This window comes from Mauremys mutica, chromosome 2 (genome assembly GCF_020497125.1).
Source record: "Mauremys mutica isolate MM-2020 ecotype Southern chromosome 2, ASM2049712v1, whole genome shotgun sequence".
In the NCBI taxonomy this organism is placed as follows: domain Eukaryota; kingdom Metazoa; phylum Chordata; order Testudines; family Geoemydidae; genus Mauremys; species Mauremys mutica.
This window is the reverse complement of record NC_059073.1, coordinates 145,238,901-145,255,717: the sequence shown is the minus strand read 5'-3', so window position 1 is coordinate 145,255,717 and position 16,817 is coordinate 145,238,901. Positions and strand designations below refer to the sequence as shown.

At 50.5% G+C, this 16,817-nt stretch overlaps 1 protein-coding gene across 3 annotated transcripts in view; it reads left to right on the top strand.

Annotated features, from left to right (window-relative positions):
* Positions 1-16,817, top strand: part of ELMOD3 (ELMO domain containing 3) — a 72,073-nt gene that overhangs the window by 48,666 nt on the left and 6,590 nt on the right. The window contains exons 10-11 of one of the 3 annotated variants that reach the window (XM_045003898.1): positions 5,377-5,504; positions 7,308-7,574. In XM_045003898.1, the coding sequence (XP_044859833.1) occupies positions 5,377-5,504; positions 7,308-7,540 (361 nt within the window). In that variant the 3' untranslated portion in view covers positions 7,541-7,574. Of the gene's footprint in view, positions 1-5,376; positions 5,505-7,307; positions 12,031-16,817 lie in introns of those variants that run through there. The other 2 variants (XM_045003897.1, XM_045003899.1) reach the window with 2 other exon arrangements.

The window sequence follows — 16,817 nt, the reverse complement described above, 5'->3', positions numbered from 1 at the left end:
GTGTAGACCCCAGGCTGCATTACTAAAGGCTCATCTACACTTCATGTACCACCATGCCACGAGACCCAATTACCACTTGGTTTTGACGTGCTGCTTTGTAGTGCAGGCGGGCCTGAAATGTGAGCACAGGTAGAGAGGAAGGAGTTGTACCCCAGTAAAGCAGGCAGGGACTTTCTACTTAGCTGTGCATCTGGAAGTAAAGGGATTGTATGTCTAAGGGTACTGTATGTGCTGGAGGATTGGTTATGTCTCTGTCTCAGACAGGTTGCTAGCGTAGGGCTGTATATGTATTTAGCACTCTGCTACATAAATGAGTGTGTGTTCCAGTATCTGGTGTGGCTTGATACTGAGGAGAATTGGGGCACTGCAGGACAGGGGTTATATCCAGGCTCGGGTATAGTTAGTTATCTAGGTTAGTCAAGTCCAGAGCGGACTGCAGGGAACTTCAGTGGGACTTAACCAAGTTGGGTGTGTGGGCAACGTGATGGCAGATGATTTGCAATGTTGACAAATGCAAAGAAATAGTTGACCCTGGAGGTAGGGATAAAATCAGAAAAGCTAAGCCACAGAATGAGTTACACCTAGCAAGGGACACAGGAGTCGATAAGAAGAAGTTTTATAAATACTTTAGGAGCAAGAAAAAGATGAAGAAAAGTGTAGGCCCTCTACTTAGCAGGGAAGGAGAGCTAATAATGGACAACACCAGGAAGGCTGAGCTATTCAATGCCTATTTTGCTTCAGTTTTCACTGAAAAGGTTAATTGTTGACCGGATACTTAACACAATTAATATTAACCACACGGGGGAAGGAACACAAGCCAGAATAGGGAAAGAATGGATTAGAGAATATTCAGATAAATTAGATGTGTTCTAGTCAGCTGGGCCCTTTGAAATTCACCCTGGGGTATATAAGGAACTGGCTGGAGCAATCTCAGAACCATTAGCAATTACCTTGCAGAACATTTGGAGAATGGGTGAGGTCCCAGAGGACTGGAGAAGAGCAAACAGTACCTGTCTTTAAAAAGGGGAACAAAGAGAAATTACAGACCAGTCTGCTTCATTATTTGTCCCATAGAAGTCAGGCTATCAGTTATGCACCTCGAGGATTATAGGGTTATAAGGGGTAGCCAGGGTTGATTTGTGAAGAACAAATAATGCCAAACCAACCTGACTTTCTTTGACAGAGTTACAGGCCTAGTGGATAGGGAGGAAGCAATAGATGTGATCTATCTTGATTTTAGTAAGGCTTTTGACACAGTCTTACATGACACTCTCGTAAACAAACTAGGGAAACGTGATCTAAATGAAATTACTATACAGTGGGGGCAAAACTGGTTGGAAAACTGTACTCTGAGTAGTTATCAAGGGTTCACAATCAAACTAGGAGGACGCGTGTACTGGAGTCTTTGCACAGTTCAGTCCTGGGTCCGATATTCAACATTTTCATTAATGACTTAGATAACGGAGTAGAGAAATGCTTTTAAAATTTGCAGACGCCATCAAGCTGGGAGGGGTTGCATGTACTTTGGAGGACAGGAGTAGAGTACAGAATGACCTTAATAAATTGGGGAATTGGTCTGAAAGCAACAAGATGAAATTCAATAAAGACAAGTGGAAAGTACTGCACTTACAAAGGAAAAAATCAAATACACAGCTACAAAATGGGGACTAATTGGCTAGGTGGTGAGTACTGCAGAAAAGGATCTGGGGATTGTAATGGATCACAAATTGAGTATGAGCCAACACCGTGATCGAGTTGTGAAAAAGGCTAATACCCTTCTGGAGTGTATCAACAGGAGTAATTGTCTCCTCAGCTCTGGTGAGACCTCAGCTGGAGTATTGGGTCCAGTTCTGGGTGCCACACTTTAAGAAAGATGTGGACAAATTGGAGAGAGTCCAGAAAGGGTAGCAGAAATGGTAAAAGGTTTAGAAACCCTGACTTGTGAGGAAAGGTTTAGAAACCTGCCTGTTTAGTCTTGAGAAAAGAAGACTGAGTGGAGACATGAGAGAGACAAGGTAGGTGAGGTAATACCTTTTATTGGACCAGCTTCTGTTGGTGAGAGAGATATTCTTGAGCTCTTCTTCAGGCCTGGGAAATATACTCAGAGTGTCACAGCTAAATACAAGGTGGAACAGATGGTTTAGCATAGTAGTTAACACGTATTTCAAGGGACCGTTCAAGGTGAAATGATCCCAGCGACAACTGCATGGGGACATGAGAACAGACTTCAAATATACGAAGGGCTGTTATAAAGAGGTCTGTGTTGAATTGTTCTCCATGTCCACTGAAGGTGGGACAAAAAGTAATGGGCTTAATCTGCAGCAAGGGAGAGTTAGGTGAGAGATGTTAGGAAAAACTGTCTAACTATGAGGGTAGTTAACGTTGGAACAGGTTATCAAGGGATGTTGTAGAATCCCCGTCATCGGAGATTTTTAAGAACAGGTTAGACAAACTTCTGTCAGGGATGTATTTCCTCTTGCCTTAGTGTTGGGGGATGGGTTGGATGACCTCTCGAGGTCCCTTCCAGCTCTACTATGATTCAGACACCTTGCAGAGTTCTAAATTCTCTGGAAAGGAAAGGAACCTGGGCATCATTGCGGACAGGCCAACAGAGAGCTGTGGTCCACGTACAGCTGTAGCGCTCAGAGTTATAGTAATTAATGTCAGCAAAAAGGGAGAAGAAAACTCATGTTTCAGGGTTTAAGCCAATCTCTGTTAGAGATCAGGGTGAGACCTGATGTGGGGGCACGTCATCCCCCATCCAGGGGCGGCTCTAGGCACCAGCAAAACAAGCTGCTGCCTAGGGCGGCAAAATATATGGGGCGGCAAAAGGCTGCAGCCGGGCAGGGCCGCGCTACCGGCTCCGCTTGGGGGAGAGGGGGGGCCCCTTACCGGTAGCGCGGCCCCGCCTGGCTGCAGGGGACGGGCCGCTCCTCCTCCGCTTGTTCCCCCGGTCCTAAACAGCCCAGCAGCAGCTTGGCTGGGGCGGGGGGGGGGGCTGAGCTCCGCCCCGCTCAGAGCTGCGTGGTCAGGGGGCGGGGCTACAAGCTCCGGGCCGAGGAGAGGCAGCTGAGCTCAGCCTGGAGCTCTTGGCCCCGCCCCCTCCCCACGCGGCTCTGAGCGGGGAAGAGCTCAGCCCCCTCCGGAGCCATGCGGCTGCTGCGCTGTGAGCCGGGGGTAAGCAGCCGGGGCGGGGGTGGCTAAGGGGCAGGGAGTCCCAGGGACACTCAGGGGGCAGGAGGGGGCACAGGTTCTGTGGGGGGGGCGGTCAGGGGCCAGGGAAGGGGGGTTGGATTGGGGGGGTCTCAGGGAGGTGTTTGTCAGGCACCCCCTGACCCCATTACCCCCCAGGCCCAGCCCTGACCTCCAGCTCCGAGCCCAGCCCCTCTGAGCTGGGCACCCCCCTCACCCCATTCCCCCCACAGCCCTGACCCCCAGCTCTGAGCCCAGCCCCTCTGAGCTGGGCACCCCCGACCCCATCCCCCACTGCCCTGACCCCCAGCTCTGAGCCCAGTCCCTTTGAGCTGGGCACCCCCCTGACCTCATTCCTCCCACAGCCCTGACCCCCAGCTCCGAGCCCAGCCCCTCTGATCCAGACACCCCCCTCACCCCATTCCCCTCACAGCCCTGACCCCCAGCTCCTAGCCCAGCCCTTCTGATCCGGACACCTCCCTGACCCCATTCCCCCCAGCCCTGACCCCCAGCTCTGAGCCCAGCCCCTCTGATCCGGACACCCCCCTCACCCCATTCCCCTCACAGCCCTGACCCCCAGCTCCGAGCCCAGCCCTTCTGATCCGGACTCCTCCCTGACCCCATTCCCCACACAGCCCTGACCCCCAGCTCCGAGCCCAGCCCCTCTGAGCTGGGCACCCCCGACCCCATCCCCCCACCCCAGACCCCCAGCTCTGAGGTGAGCCCCTCTGAGCCAGACAACCTCCGACCCCATCTCCTCACAGTCCTGAGCCCAGCCCCTGTGAGCCGGGCACCCCCCAGAGCCCAGCTCCCCACCCAGCCCTGGGCAACAGCAGCACCACCTCCAGGCAGTGACAGCTCATTGGCACCAACCATCACCCTCACCCAGCGACCGCCCATTGTGTAACTGCCAATGTATACAGACCAGTAAAGCATTTAATGTTTTTAAATAATGTATTTGGTGTATTTTCAAATTATTACAAATTAATTTTCACTAGTTATTTTTTACATTTCCAAATACATGTTACTATAGTATTGCAACTTTTTTTTATGGAAGGGGCCCCCAAAATTGCTTTGCCCTGAATCCTCTGGGCGGCCCTACCCAGTGTGTGTGAGGAGCCGGGGAGGGAGGGAAACGGGGTCCCCTGGAGCCGAGCCCGGGCTGCGATGGCGGCGAGGGCTCCTGGAGTGTGTGAGGAGGTGAGCGGCCGACTGGGTTCGTCGGTGCTGAGCAGGTAGCCCCGCAGCCGGAGATCCTCGCCATCCCTCCTGCCAGGGCTGGGCCAGGGCACCGTGAGGCTGAAGAGCAGCAGGTCCAGGGGGCTCTCCAGGTCTTTGGCCGCCAGCATGTCGAGGGTGAGGGCGGTGAGCACGAACTGATCCACTTTGGCCACCAGCAGTGCTGCGAAGCCCAGGGAGGGGGCCGTGTTCTTTGCGCCACCCCATAGCCGTGCCGCCACCTGGAAGTACTCCCGCTCCGTGCTGCCCAGCAGCTCCACCCGCATGGGGACAGAGTCGCAGCTGGGCCAGGGCTCGGCTGCAGTGTGCTGGTAGCGGATCCCACATTTGCGGGGGAGCCCAGTGCTGGGGCAGCAGGGGGTGTGAGTGGGGGGCACTGGTGGGCGGGGGGGGGGCTCATGTCTGGGGGTGGGGGGGGCAGCCAAAAATTTTTTTGCTTGGGGCGGCAAAAAACCTAGAGCCGGCCCTGCCCCCATCTACTATTTCAGGGTTCTTACCCCTTCCTCCGAAGCATCCATGGTGCTGCCATTGTCCATGTCAGGAAACTGGGCTAGATGGACTTTGGGTCTAATCCAGTCTGGTGGTCCCTGTGATGCTGAAAATTAAGCTTTAAAAAAATCAATCAGTGGCAGTGTCCAAGCATGGGAAACTTGTGCTGGAAAGGTGAAAGTTTGTTGAAGGTATAAACAGTTCTAAGGGGGGTTATAACAGAAAATGTTAGGCTGATTTAACAATAGCCATCATAACTACTGTACCACTGTACCAGGAAATTTGTTTCCTCCGTTAACTCCCCGTGTTCACAGGAACGTGTCTCCGGCTGGTGTAAATCTCTCTGTCAGGTGGATCTCTGGGGTGGTGTTTCTGTACCTCGTGCCCCTTTGTGTCTCTGGATTTGCTGGGAAGGCAGAGGGTAGAGATAAGCATTCCCGTCCTTGTCTCTTTCAGAGAGTGTAACCGCAGACAGCAGGTCATTGCAGTGCTGAATGATTTGTATGTGGCCACCTCCCTGCGCCTCTACGTCATCTGGAAAACACAACAGAAAACAATTTCTGACTCTGGCTTCGTTCTGAAAGGTGCGTTTCCCTGCATCTTTTCTAAGCAAGGGACAATAACTTCAATGTATGCAGGACAAACGCTGCTTGTTCCATGATACACCATTTGTGAGAGACTGGCCTGTTGGCACCCAAGCTAGGGGTAGAGGAGGGAGGGCCTTAAGCTACCAGTGTCCTGACATTGTAATTGCTTACATGATGTTCAAACCCATGGAGTTTGAACACTCAGTTCAGAGTCATTGGGCTTTAAAAGATACTATACCCAAGGTAATTGGGATTTTAATAGCCACATGGGATTGTCTGTAGCCCCACCTAATCACCTCTGATCGTGTGGTGTAATTACAGTGGCTGCTCTTTAGGGATAGGGCTTTTTAAGAATACATTTTGGAAAACGTAGTGTTTCTTATGGAGGGAAGCTAAGACTTCACTGCACCCTGCTTTATGCTGCGCCTCTGCTCAGACAAGGAAGGCTCTCTGTGTGTTACATGATTGCAAAATATGGAGGTTGGCTGCTAGCTCCAGGGGAAGAGTTAAGAGGTTGATGTAAGCTGGCTGCTGTAGTGGAAGGTATATGTGGGGAAAGAAGTAGAAGTTATATATTTTAGGTGTGGTGTTAACTCATTTCCTTGCTTGTGTGGTTTTCTGCCAAATATGTTTATGTGAGTGTGAAATTTCAATGTTTCACCCTGAATTGTAAGCCAAATTGGCAGTGAGGCCTATGATCAAGGTTGCTCAACACTTTCCATCCTAAGACCCTGTTTTCATTTGGTTAAGACTTTGCCAAGCTTGAACCATTTGGGCTAAAATTTTCCAAACTAGGTTTCTGCCTTGGGCTGAATTTTTTTTTTGAATAGTTCAACCATTTCTGAGGTGAATATTTGTGAGATGTTCAGATATTACAGCAATGAGCACCCATGAAAACCCAGGAGGAAATTAGCAATCGTGTGCTCCGTGCACGGTTGGAATGGTGTGCACCAAATTAGGTCTGCGGCATTCACTGAGTGGGATTAAAAAGAAATCTTGAATAGCGACCCATTCAGGCCAGGGTCCTGTGGAAGAAATAGTATGTGATCATGTAATTAAAGATTGTATCATAATATGTGTACAACACAAGGGGGCTGAATTAAGGTGTTGTGGGGCAACCATAATTCAACCATCTCTTAACTTTTCTGTGCTTGACTTTACAACCTTAATAACAATATTTTAATGTATTTTTAATGTAATTATGTATGCGTTACTTGTAGCATTGGGCCTTAGCCACAACAATCAATGCTATTTTCTTTCTGTAAAAACCAAATTAGAGGCACAGCAGGGTTATTTATCTCTGCACGCAAAAAATAAAAAGAGGGTAAAACCTGCCTGGTGAGCAGAGAAATGGATGTGTTTATTATGGCTGAAAAAGCATCTTCAAAAAGTGAAGCTCAGGTAACCACAAATAGATTGGGGTTTCTCCCCCATCCCCACCCATGTGGTCTATGCTCTTCCCTGGAGCTGTGGGGCATTCCCATCTGTTATGATCAACTGGGTGTATCACATTTGGTTTCTGGGTGAGACCCCAAACTTGGACAATGGGGAAATGATTTTTCCAAAGGTGTTTTGTAGCTACAAGTTCCAGCCCTTCATTGCCATTGTGGTTACGTGCTCTGTCCTGAGAGTGAAGCACATGCCTAAGGAGACACTGGGCCAAACTCTAGGGGTAAAGCTTAAAAATATACCAGAATAGTGTTACCCCAGAAAACATGTGGGGCTCAGACTGCCCCTCCTTCATCCCAGCGTCATGTCTTTTCATGATACTAGATTTTTTCCCCCTCTCTCTCTTCCCAGAACTGGAGGCATTTGCCAAAAAGAAACCGAAGCAGCTTCTGAGATATTTGGAGATCTACATGAGTGGGAGAGCTGCGTCAGTAATAGATGGTGGTTTTCAACACCCTTCTTCCTCCTCCGGTGTACACAGTCCTGACCTCAACTCTGCCGTCGGCAACAGCAGCAAAGAGATAAACTTCACGGGAGTGTGCGACCCACAGGTTGAGATGGAAGGAGAGGCCCGGCTGATCTGAAACCAAGGCAACACCACTGGCTGGGAAGATTCTTGTAAGACATTGACAGACGCTCCCATTGGCAGGGCTCATTAGTGGCTGCTAGTCCCCTGCCGGTCTGTTCACAGTCACTTGTGAAGGGATGGGAGGTCTGAGATGGTTCTAGAGTAAGTGCAGCGTCAGAGCCTCTAGGCAGATGTAGTGGGACACGCTGGGGGAAGTTGGTGGAGTTTGCAATGGAGACCTAGACACCCTGCTTCATTGTAGATGCTGTAATGGGTGGTAGCAAACGGTCCCCATCCGTAGCAGGCTTTTATCCTGAATCCACTGAAGTGTGGATTGACTGGGAGGCCCTTGTACATACTGAGAATAAAAAGCTGCTTCAGTTCTCAAGGGTTTCAGTTCGTGAGAGGTGTTAAGAAGCCCACGCTATTGTTGCTGAGCCCTGAGGGAGGTGAGCAATCGAAGCAAACTGCAGGCCTGAATTCCCTTCAGCTAGGATTCTGCCCGGGGGAGTTAGCAAGCGGGTAGGAGATGCAAAGCTGGCGAGGTGTTTTAGTCCAGCCATTGGGCACCCACTGAGAATGTGGCTCACGATTTGTATGCGATCATCGGTGTTAAGCACTAGACATGCTGGAATTGGGGTCTGCCTGTCTCTCATGGGCACTTCGGTGCTGCCATTGCTGTACCATCCGAGCACCTCACGATATTTAATATATTTGTGCTCACGCCCCCCGCCCGTCAGTCTGGGCAGTGCTGTTGTCCCTGTCTTACAGATGGGACCTGAGGCCCAGAGAGACTTGTGACATGCCCAGGGTCACACAGCAAGTCTGTGGCAGAGCAGGGGATGGAACCCAGTCTCCGGAGTCCAAGGGTATTGTCCCAGTCACTGCACAGTAAGGTCCCGCTGTATGTGCCAGTGAAACGTTCTCCTTTGTGGTGTGTTGTGTAATGTGGTGGCTGAACTGTTCAAGCCCCCTGTGGCTTGGGCTTCCCTACTCCAGGTTAATGCCGTTCTTACCGTCCCTGCTTCTCATTCTGTGCATCTGCTTGGGAGTCTTCATCCAGAGTCTCAGTAAAGAATGAAGAGCTTTACTAAAACTCGGATTGGGCAAGATCTGTCTGGATTAGGGCCTGAGGGAACAGTAGTGAGACACAGACCCTTGACTTCCAGCATTGCCACGCGCTATCAATTCAGATGCTCCTGACTCTAGAGCAAAGTTCAGGAGAGACGTGGTCATTCAGGTACATGGCATCCACCTGGATAGCTGCGGGTGGGAGCTCTGGCCTACGAGGGTATGTCTTTGGGAGCCAGGCTTTTGGGCTCTGTTTTTCTAAGCTCATGCTTGAGCTTCCACACTGCATTGTAAACCTGGGTTTACAGTTGCTGGACCTGAGTCTCACAACCGTGCCAATGCGTCCATATTGCACAACACAGACCTTCTGACTTGGATCTGCGGCTTGACCTGCGTCCACACTGCATGATGACAGGGATTGGATCTGAGTCACAGTCAGAATTGGGCTCTGACCCACCTCCCTTGGTAGGGTCCTAGGACCTGGGGCCCAAGTGCCTGCTGATCTGAGTCCGACTGATCTGTGTGTGAACGGAGAGGGGGCTCAAACCAGAGTTAGAGCTTGGGCTTAGCGTGCCTGAGGTATACACCGCAATAAAACATCGGCACTTGGCCCACGTCAGCTGACGGGCTGGCAGGTTTGTAAAATTGCCGTGTCGGCGTTTGCACTGGGGTCCAGCCCAAGCCTGAACGTTTACACTGAACATGTGTAGCTCCGCAGCCTGAGTCCCCGAGCCAGCTGATGTGGGCCAACCGCAGGTGGTTTTCTGTCGTGTAGACAAACCCCGAGAGGCTAAGGCAGGGAGGAGCAGAATCACGTTGAATATTGTCCCCTAACTCTTCTGTACTCAGCTGTAGTGGCCTGCAGGAGTCATAAAAGCTTATTAGCTGCCTGGGAGAGAACCCCCGCCACCCCTGGCACAGGCACTACATAGGACAGCTGAGGGCTAGTCAGGCCCTCGTGCAAGCCAGAATGGGGCGGTGAGCTGGGGCAGGGAGAGCAGTCCCCATAGGCAGCCCTGGGGGGACCACATGGGAGATCCCTAACCCTACAGTTATGATCACAAGAGAATTCCCTGTATTGTTTGGGCTCAGAAATTTCTGAAATTCTTTGGGCCCCTGGCTGGGTCTCAGCTCAAAGGCGAATATTTGCTGGAAAGTTCCAGGAAATTCCTGTTCAGACATTTTTGAATGATTGACGGAAAACAGATTTTTCAGCTTTACGCTTGTCCCTGCCCAAAAACGCTTGCCCCACAGAAACGCCGGTGTTGCCAACTCTGGTGATTTTTATCGCGAGTCTTGTGCTATTTAGTGTTTCCCTATCTCAACTGATCAGCACGGAGGTCAAGGGGAGTTAGGTGCCTAGGTGCTTTTGAAAATCCCACCAGCTTCCTATCTTCATCTTAGGCACCTGAACTTTAGGCCTTTTAAAAATCAGGCCCTCGGAGACTTGCCCAGTGTTTCAGGGGAGTCCAGGGTTTTGATGTGATCACCAGCCTGTAAGTACCTACGTGGGGAGAAGATTTCTGACAGTTGAAGTCTCTCTAAGCTCGTAGACAAAGGCATGACAAGATCCGGTGTCTGGGAGGTGCGGTTCCAATTGGAAATAAAATGTAATTTCTTAACAGTGGATTAAGAACAGTGGAGGTGATTAAATGGATAATAATTAACCAGCGGAACAGCTTCCCAGGGGCCTTGATATCCTATGTCTTCCTAAAAGTTTTGGGGTGCAATTCTGGCCGGTGGAGGTGCATGGCTGAAGACACAGCCGTGGGGTGGGGTGGAGTGGGGGGAGGGAGATAGCTCGGTGTCAGCTCTGCCGTTCTGCGCTGCTCCAGTGGCCAAAACGTTCTCTGCATAAGTCACAGCTCTCGGCAGTAGCTCACATTTGCAGCCCAAGATCCTGTCGCGTTGGAGACCTACCTTCCTCTCCTCCCCAGCCCTGTTCCCAACAGGCTAGGGAAGGGAGAGGAGCAGCTTATGGTAGTGCTGCACTGGGGAAGTTCTTCCATGGCGTGTTACTCTCTTGGAGCAGCAGGTAGGGTCCGAACCTGCCTTAGGCTGCAGTTCAACCCCAAGTTAGCACAGCAGGGAAGAATAGTCCCCTCTGCTGCAGGCGTGGTCGGGTGAGGGGCTCTGTCCAGTGCTCTGTAGGAGGTCTACTGGCTGATGAGAGGGGTCCCAGCTAGCCTGAGCTCTATGAAAAGGCCAGTTAGAACGAGCAGCTTATTGTAACAGATGCACTTTGCAGCATAGGCAGGGGGATAAAGTGGTCCAGACTTTGTGATCCTGCAGGCTGCGGGGCATGTTCCTTAGGGGATGCATCTCCTGAGTGGCAGAGGAAGTAGTTTGCTTCCATAGTCGCCTTGTGCTTTATGGAAATCCAGTGTGTTCCTACTCTGCTGAGGCCCCATCCCTAAATGGGCCCTTTCCAGCTGAACCTTGTGCCTCTTCAGCACAGCACATAGGCCTGTTGTCTCATATCTTTGGCTTGGAAATCTCTCTGGCTCTCTGCAGTGCGGTGCATGCAGATTCTCTCCGTGTGTCACTACCTTAGAGCCGTGGACACTAATTGTAATGGGCTGGGCGCTTTCCAATAAACCGCTGGCGTACCGTTTCCTTGTCTCTGTGCTTACTGAGGACAGGCTTGGCGTTTGTTTACATGCCCGCTCCACTCACACAGCCTGCAAAGGGAATGGCCTTCCACTGCCTACAAGTACCGAGTCAGCAGGAAAACAAAAGGGGAGCCCTCGAGCCGAGAGTCTATGGGCCTTTGCGAGATCTCCCTCCTGTAGGCAGTGATGGGCATGGCGGTTATCTGGGAACGATGGCCACCTTGGCACCCGTGGGCCCTGAGACCCTTGGTTTATTTTCATTCCCTTTGGGCTAGAATCCTGAGCTGGAATTGTGTGCCGTGCCTCGCAGGGGTGCAGCGCAGAAAGGCACCGCCTGGGGGAATGGCTTTAAGCCACCTTTGCCCACCCATCTGGTTCTGGGATGCCATGGCTGTGCTGTGGCCCCTGGCATAAAGCAGAGCAGCCAGGAGCCGCACACACACAAACCCAAGCAATGGGACCGATGTGGACCAAACACATTGCTCACGCCCCGGCACCTTCCCCCTCGGCCAAGCCAATTATGATCTGTTAGGTGTATTATAGTAGCACGTAGGAGCCCCGGTCATGACAGGACCTCATTGCGCTAGGGGCTGCACAGAGACAGGACAAAAAGATGGTCCCTGCCTAAACAGTTTGCAATCTACCTCAGCCAGTGCAGAACATGCTCTGCAGAGAGCTCTGGGCATGGAGGTTCCCTTGCAACCCATATTCACCCCCACATGCAATCGACCTAGTGATGTTTCTGTGAAACTGATAAATCAGTTTACAGTGCTCACAGCAGCTGCTGCACAGTGCTGGGTATAAATAATAGAGCTGGTAAAAAAAAACGGGGGTGGAATCTTATAGGAACACCCCCCCACCCCCACCCCCCACACATCTTACTTGGTTTAAATTTCCCAGCAGCTCAAGGGTTGGTTGAAAAAAGATTGTGAAATTCTTGTTGAAGGTTTTTCCCATTTTTTAAATTTTATTTCAAAATCCAAAACAACTTCACCCATCTCCAGCAAACAGCGCTACCAATGAGTGGAAGAATGGCAGACAGCCCCAGGACTCAGTCGCTCTTTGCTGAGTTTTCGTTTTCTCCCTATCAATAACAGGGTAGGGGGGCTGAAAAGCACTGGGCACTGGCCCCAGTGAAGAATTAGGCCCAGGCTGAGCATTTCTGAAAATTCTCTTTCCCATCAGCTGAAAAGTATCGATATCCCATACTTGAAAAGGGAATTTCAATAATTAATAAAAGATACCTGGCCTTGGAGACCGAAATCCTCAGAACTGGGCTAGCATGGGCAGCAGGCGTGCACATTCTGGTTGATGGTATCCCCATAGGCCCAACTTATTGTGCTAGGACATTGATACTCAGAGCTCAGTGGTTCAGGAGCCAAATTAGTGATCAGCATCACCCAAAAGAGCCACAGTCATGTGACTTCATTGTTTCATTTACTAGTTATATATTTTCTCGGTTATTCTGACAAAGTAGTGTTATTTTATCCATTGTGGTTGGTTAATAACATAGTAAAAACATCCTGATTGGTTAATAACGTGGATTGGTTAATAATCACCCAGTGTTTTAATATCATTGGCTGCAAAGAGCGGCAGGAGACACATTAAAGAGCCCACTGCGGCTCCCGAGCCTCAGTCTGAGTATGACGGTGCTAGGGGCTGTACACACACAATAAGAAGCCATTCCTGCTCTGAAGGGCTGGATATCTAAATAGGCAAGACAGACAAATGGTGGGGGAAAGGAAGTGTTTTAGCCATCCTGTAGTTAAAGTGGAACTGAGCTTTCTGTTTGAGCCGGGTTTTATTTTCGAAGCCCTCTGAAATTCACATGCACAGTCTTGAAAATTGCAAATTTGGTGTCAGATTTGATCAGTGGGCTCCCAAGATATTGTGCCTAGAGAGAAAAGGGGCTGTAGGTAAAATTTTCCCATTCTAACCATATTTTTGTGTGTAATCCTGTGACTCAGGGTACGTCTACACTACGGAATTTTTCCGAATTTACATAAACCGGTTTAGTAAAACAGATTGTATAAAATCGAGTGCACGCGGCCACACTAAGCACATTAATTCGGTGGTGTGCGTCCACGGTCCAAGGCTAGCATCGATTTCTGGAGCATTGCACTGTGGGTAGCTATTCCGTAGCTATCCCATAGTTCCCGGAGTCTCCCCCGCCCCTTGGAATTCTGGGTTGAGATCCCGGGGCAAAAATCATTGTTGCGGGTGGTTCTGGGTAAATGTCGTCAGTCACTCCTTCCTCTGGGAAAGCAACGGCAGACAATCATTTCGCGCCCTTTTTCCCTGGATTGCCCTGGCAGACGCCATAGCATGGCAACCATGGAGCCTGCTTTGCCTTTTGTCACTGTCACCGTATGTGTACTAGATGCCGCTGACAGAGACGATTCAGCAGCGCTACACAGCAGCATTCATTTGCTTTTGCATGATAGCAGAGATGGTTATCAGCCGTTCTGTACTATCTACCATGCCATTGTAAATTGGCAATGAGATGACGGTTACCAGTCCTTCTGTGCTGTACCTTCTGCTGCTGTCATAGGTGCCCCTGGCTGAGATCGGCCGGGGGCGCAAAAGACAAAAATTGGGAGTGACTCCCTGAGTCAATCCCTCCTTTATGGTATCTAAAAATAGAATCAGTCCTGCCTAGAATATGGGGCAAGTGTACTAGAGATCCAGTGTATCAGAGAACCAGAGAGCACAGCTGCTCTGTGTCAGATCCTGCAGAAATGATGAGCTGCATGCCATTCACAGGGGGTGCTCCTGCAACAACCCCACCTGTTGCTTCCCTCCTCCCCCAGCCTTCCTCGGCTACCGTTGCAGTGTCCCCCCATTTCTGTGATGAAGTAATAAAGAATGCAGGAATAAGAAACAGTGACTTGTTAGTGAGATGAAATGAGGGGAAGGCAGCCTCCAGCTGAGGTGAGCTCAGCTATGATAGTCCAGACAGGACATTAATCAGTGTGGGGAACAGGAGCTCAGCATCCCGCTGCTATGATAGTCCAGGCAGTACAGAATCTTTTCTTTACACATGAAGGGCGGGGGCTGATGGAGCTCAGCCCCCTGTTGCTATGATGAAGACGGTTACCAGCCGTTCTGTACCGTCTACTGGGAATGACCTGGAGGCCAGCCAGGAGCACTCACAGGCTGATGATGAGGACGGATACCCGTCCTTCTGCACTGAACCATCTGCCACAAGGCTGATGATGACTATGGATATCAGCCATATTGCACCATCAGCCACCAAGGAGGGAGGGCGAGGATGCTACAGTTCAGTGCCGCAGCATCGCGTCTACCAGCAGCATTCATTAGACATAGGGTGACATTTAAAAGAGTCAAGAGATGATTTTTTTCCCTTTTCCTTCTGGGGGTGGGTGGGTGGGGTGGGTAAATTGACGAGTTATGCCCTGAACTACCGCGGACAATGGGTTTGACCCTACAGGCATTGGGAGCTCAGCCAAGAATGCAAATGCTTTTCGGAGACTGCAGGAACTGTGGGATAGCTTGAGTCCTCAGTCTCCCCTCCCTCCCTCCATGAGCGTCCATTTTATTCTTTGGCTTTCCATTACGCTTGTCACGCAGCAGTGTGCTGAGTCCCTGCTGTGGCCTCTGTCTGGAGATTTTTTAAAAATGCTTTGGAATTGCGTCTTCTGTAACGGAGCTCTGATAGAACAGATTTGCCTGCCCATACAGCGATCACCTCCGTACGGTCCATGCTGGAGCTCTTTTTGGATTTGGGACTGCATCGCCACCCGTGCAGATCAGAGCTCCACGCTGGGCAAGCAGGAAATGATATTCAAAAGTTCGCGGGGCTTTTCCTGTCTACCTGGCCGAGTTCAGATTGCTGTCCAGAGCGGTCAGTGGTGCACTGTGGGATACCGCCCGGATGCCAATACCGTCGATTTGCGGCCACACTAACCCTAATCCGATATGGTAATACCGATATTAGCGGTACTCCTCTCGTTGGGGAGGAGTACAGAAACCGGTTTAAAGAGCCCTTTATATCGATATAAAGGGCCTCTTAGTGTGGACGGGTGTGGCGTTAAATCGGTTTAACGCTCCTAAAACCAGTTTAAATGCGTAGTGTAGACCAGGCCTCAAACTACAGCACTGATCCACTGCCAAACTGACACATCACCTGATCTGGTTTGATCTCAGCTAGTGTGCAGCCCTCACTGCCATGTAGACCAAACAAGATATAATAGTTATTTGGGGTGGGAAGATGCGATTGAGCCCTGCAAACTGGAACGTGCCTGGGATCCACACCAGAGAAAACAATTTGTGTGTTGTGACACTGGTGAGCGAGAGTTTGTAGAAACACTCGTTCCCCAGCTAAGGGCCCTAACCATTGGGCTATTGGCTATTCAGGGCTGGTCTCTCTCTCTCTCTCTCTCTCTCTCTGATTTCTTTGTGAAAATTTCTAAAGAGCTTGGGTTGGTCCCATTGTGGAATGGGAAACATTTTCAGAATCGCGAGAACTTTCATGAGTTGGGTAAACAGTTTCCTGACCAGTTACGGTAGATGCCAGAGGCTGCACATTTTGTACAGATGAATATGCCGTGCGGGGCTGGAAACGGGCCCTTTTGGGAGTTGTCTTGGGGAATACGGAGAGGATTCCTACCATATAGATGTTGTTTGAACCTCAGTTTATGGTTCAGTGCTGAACACTGATGAGGCCGCGCACAGAGACACGGGAAGGAAACAATTTCTACCCCGTGTTTCCGCAGTGGTGGAATGCAAAGGTGGAAAGCGTAAGCAAAAGGATCATACAAAACCTAGTATCAAATCAGAATTCAAAGGCCTCCCCTGCCTCCTGTCCCCATGACCAGGCAAAATCTGGAGAGTTAGAGGAAGTAGTGTCCTTTCCTCTTTGACTGGGATCAGTTGTGGATGGGGAGAGCTCTGTTTGGGATGATCTTTTATTCAGAATCTCTGCATCAAGGCCACACATGCGCTGTCACAGGCCTGTTGGGTGACCTCGGGCGAGTCACTTCCCCTCTTCGTGTCTCGGTTTCCCAACAGCAATAATTACAGCTCCTTTGTAAAGTGCTTTGAGATCTAGAGAGGCAAAGTGCTAGATGAAAGCTAGATAGTGTTATATGCTGCTTCCTTACCCCGACCACCCTGCAACAGCTACATCCACCCAGCCTGTTCCTGCCTATGTTGTCCACGTTCGCTCAAGTGTGGGCGGAAGGCGACCTCGGCAAAACCTAATGAGAGAAAAGCACCGAGATAATCTGCTCACTCCAAATGTTTCGTTGTTTTTTCTTCCCAACCACTGCCTGGCCTGGCCACATGATGTCGCCCTGTGCTCACAAACTACTCAAACTGCACAGAGTGACTGGAACACCTCCTGCGCTCTTACATTAGATGAACACACGGTGATGGTGCAAGCTCCTTGTGCACATGAGCCTCTCCACCCTCGCATGCCTGCGGATGTGTACCCCATGCCACGGCAATGCGCCGCCACTCCCTTAACACCCTGCTCGTCAGAAACACTGATCTCAGCTGCCTCCTCAGCACAGATGTGAATGAAGCATTGGGCTTGCTAACGTTCTGCATGAGCACAAACCCAAGGACATTCCCAATGAGCAGGTGGCT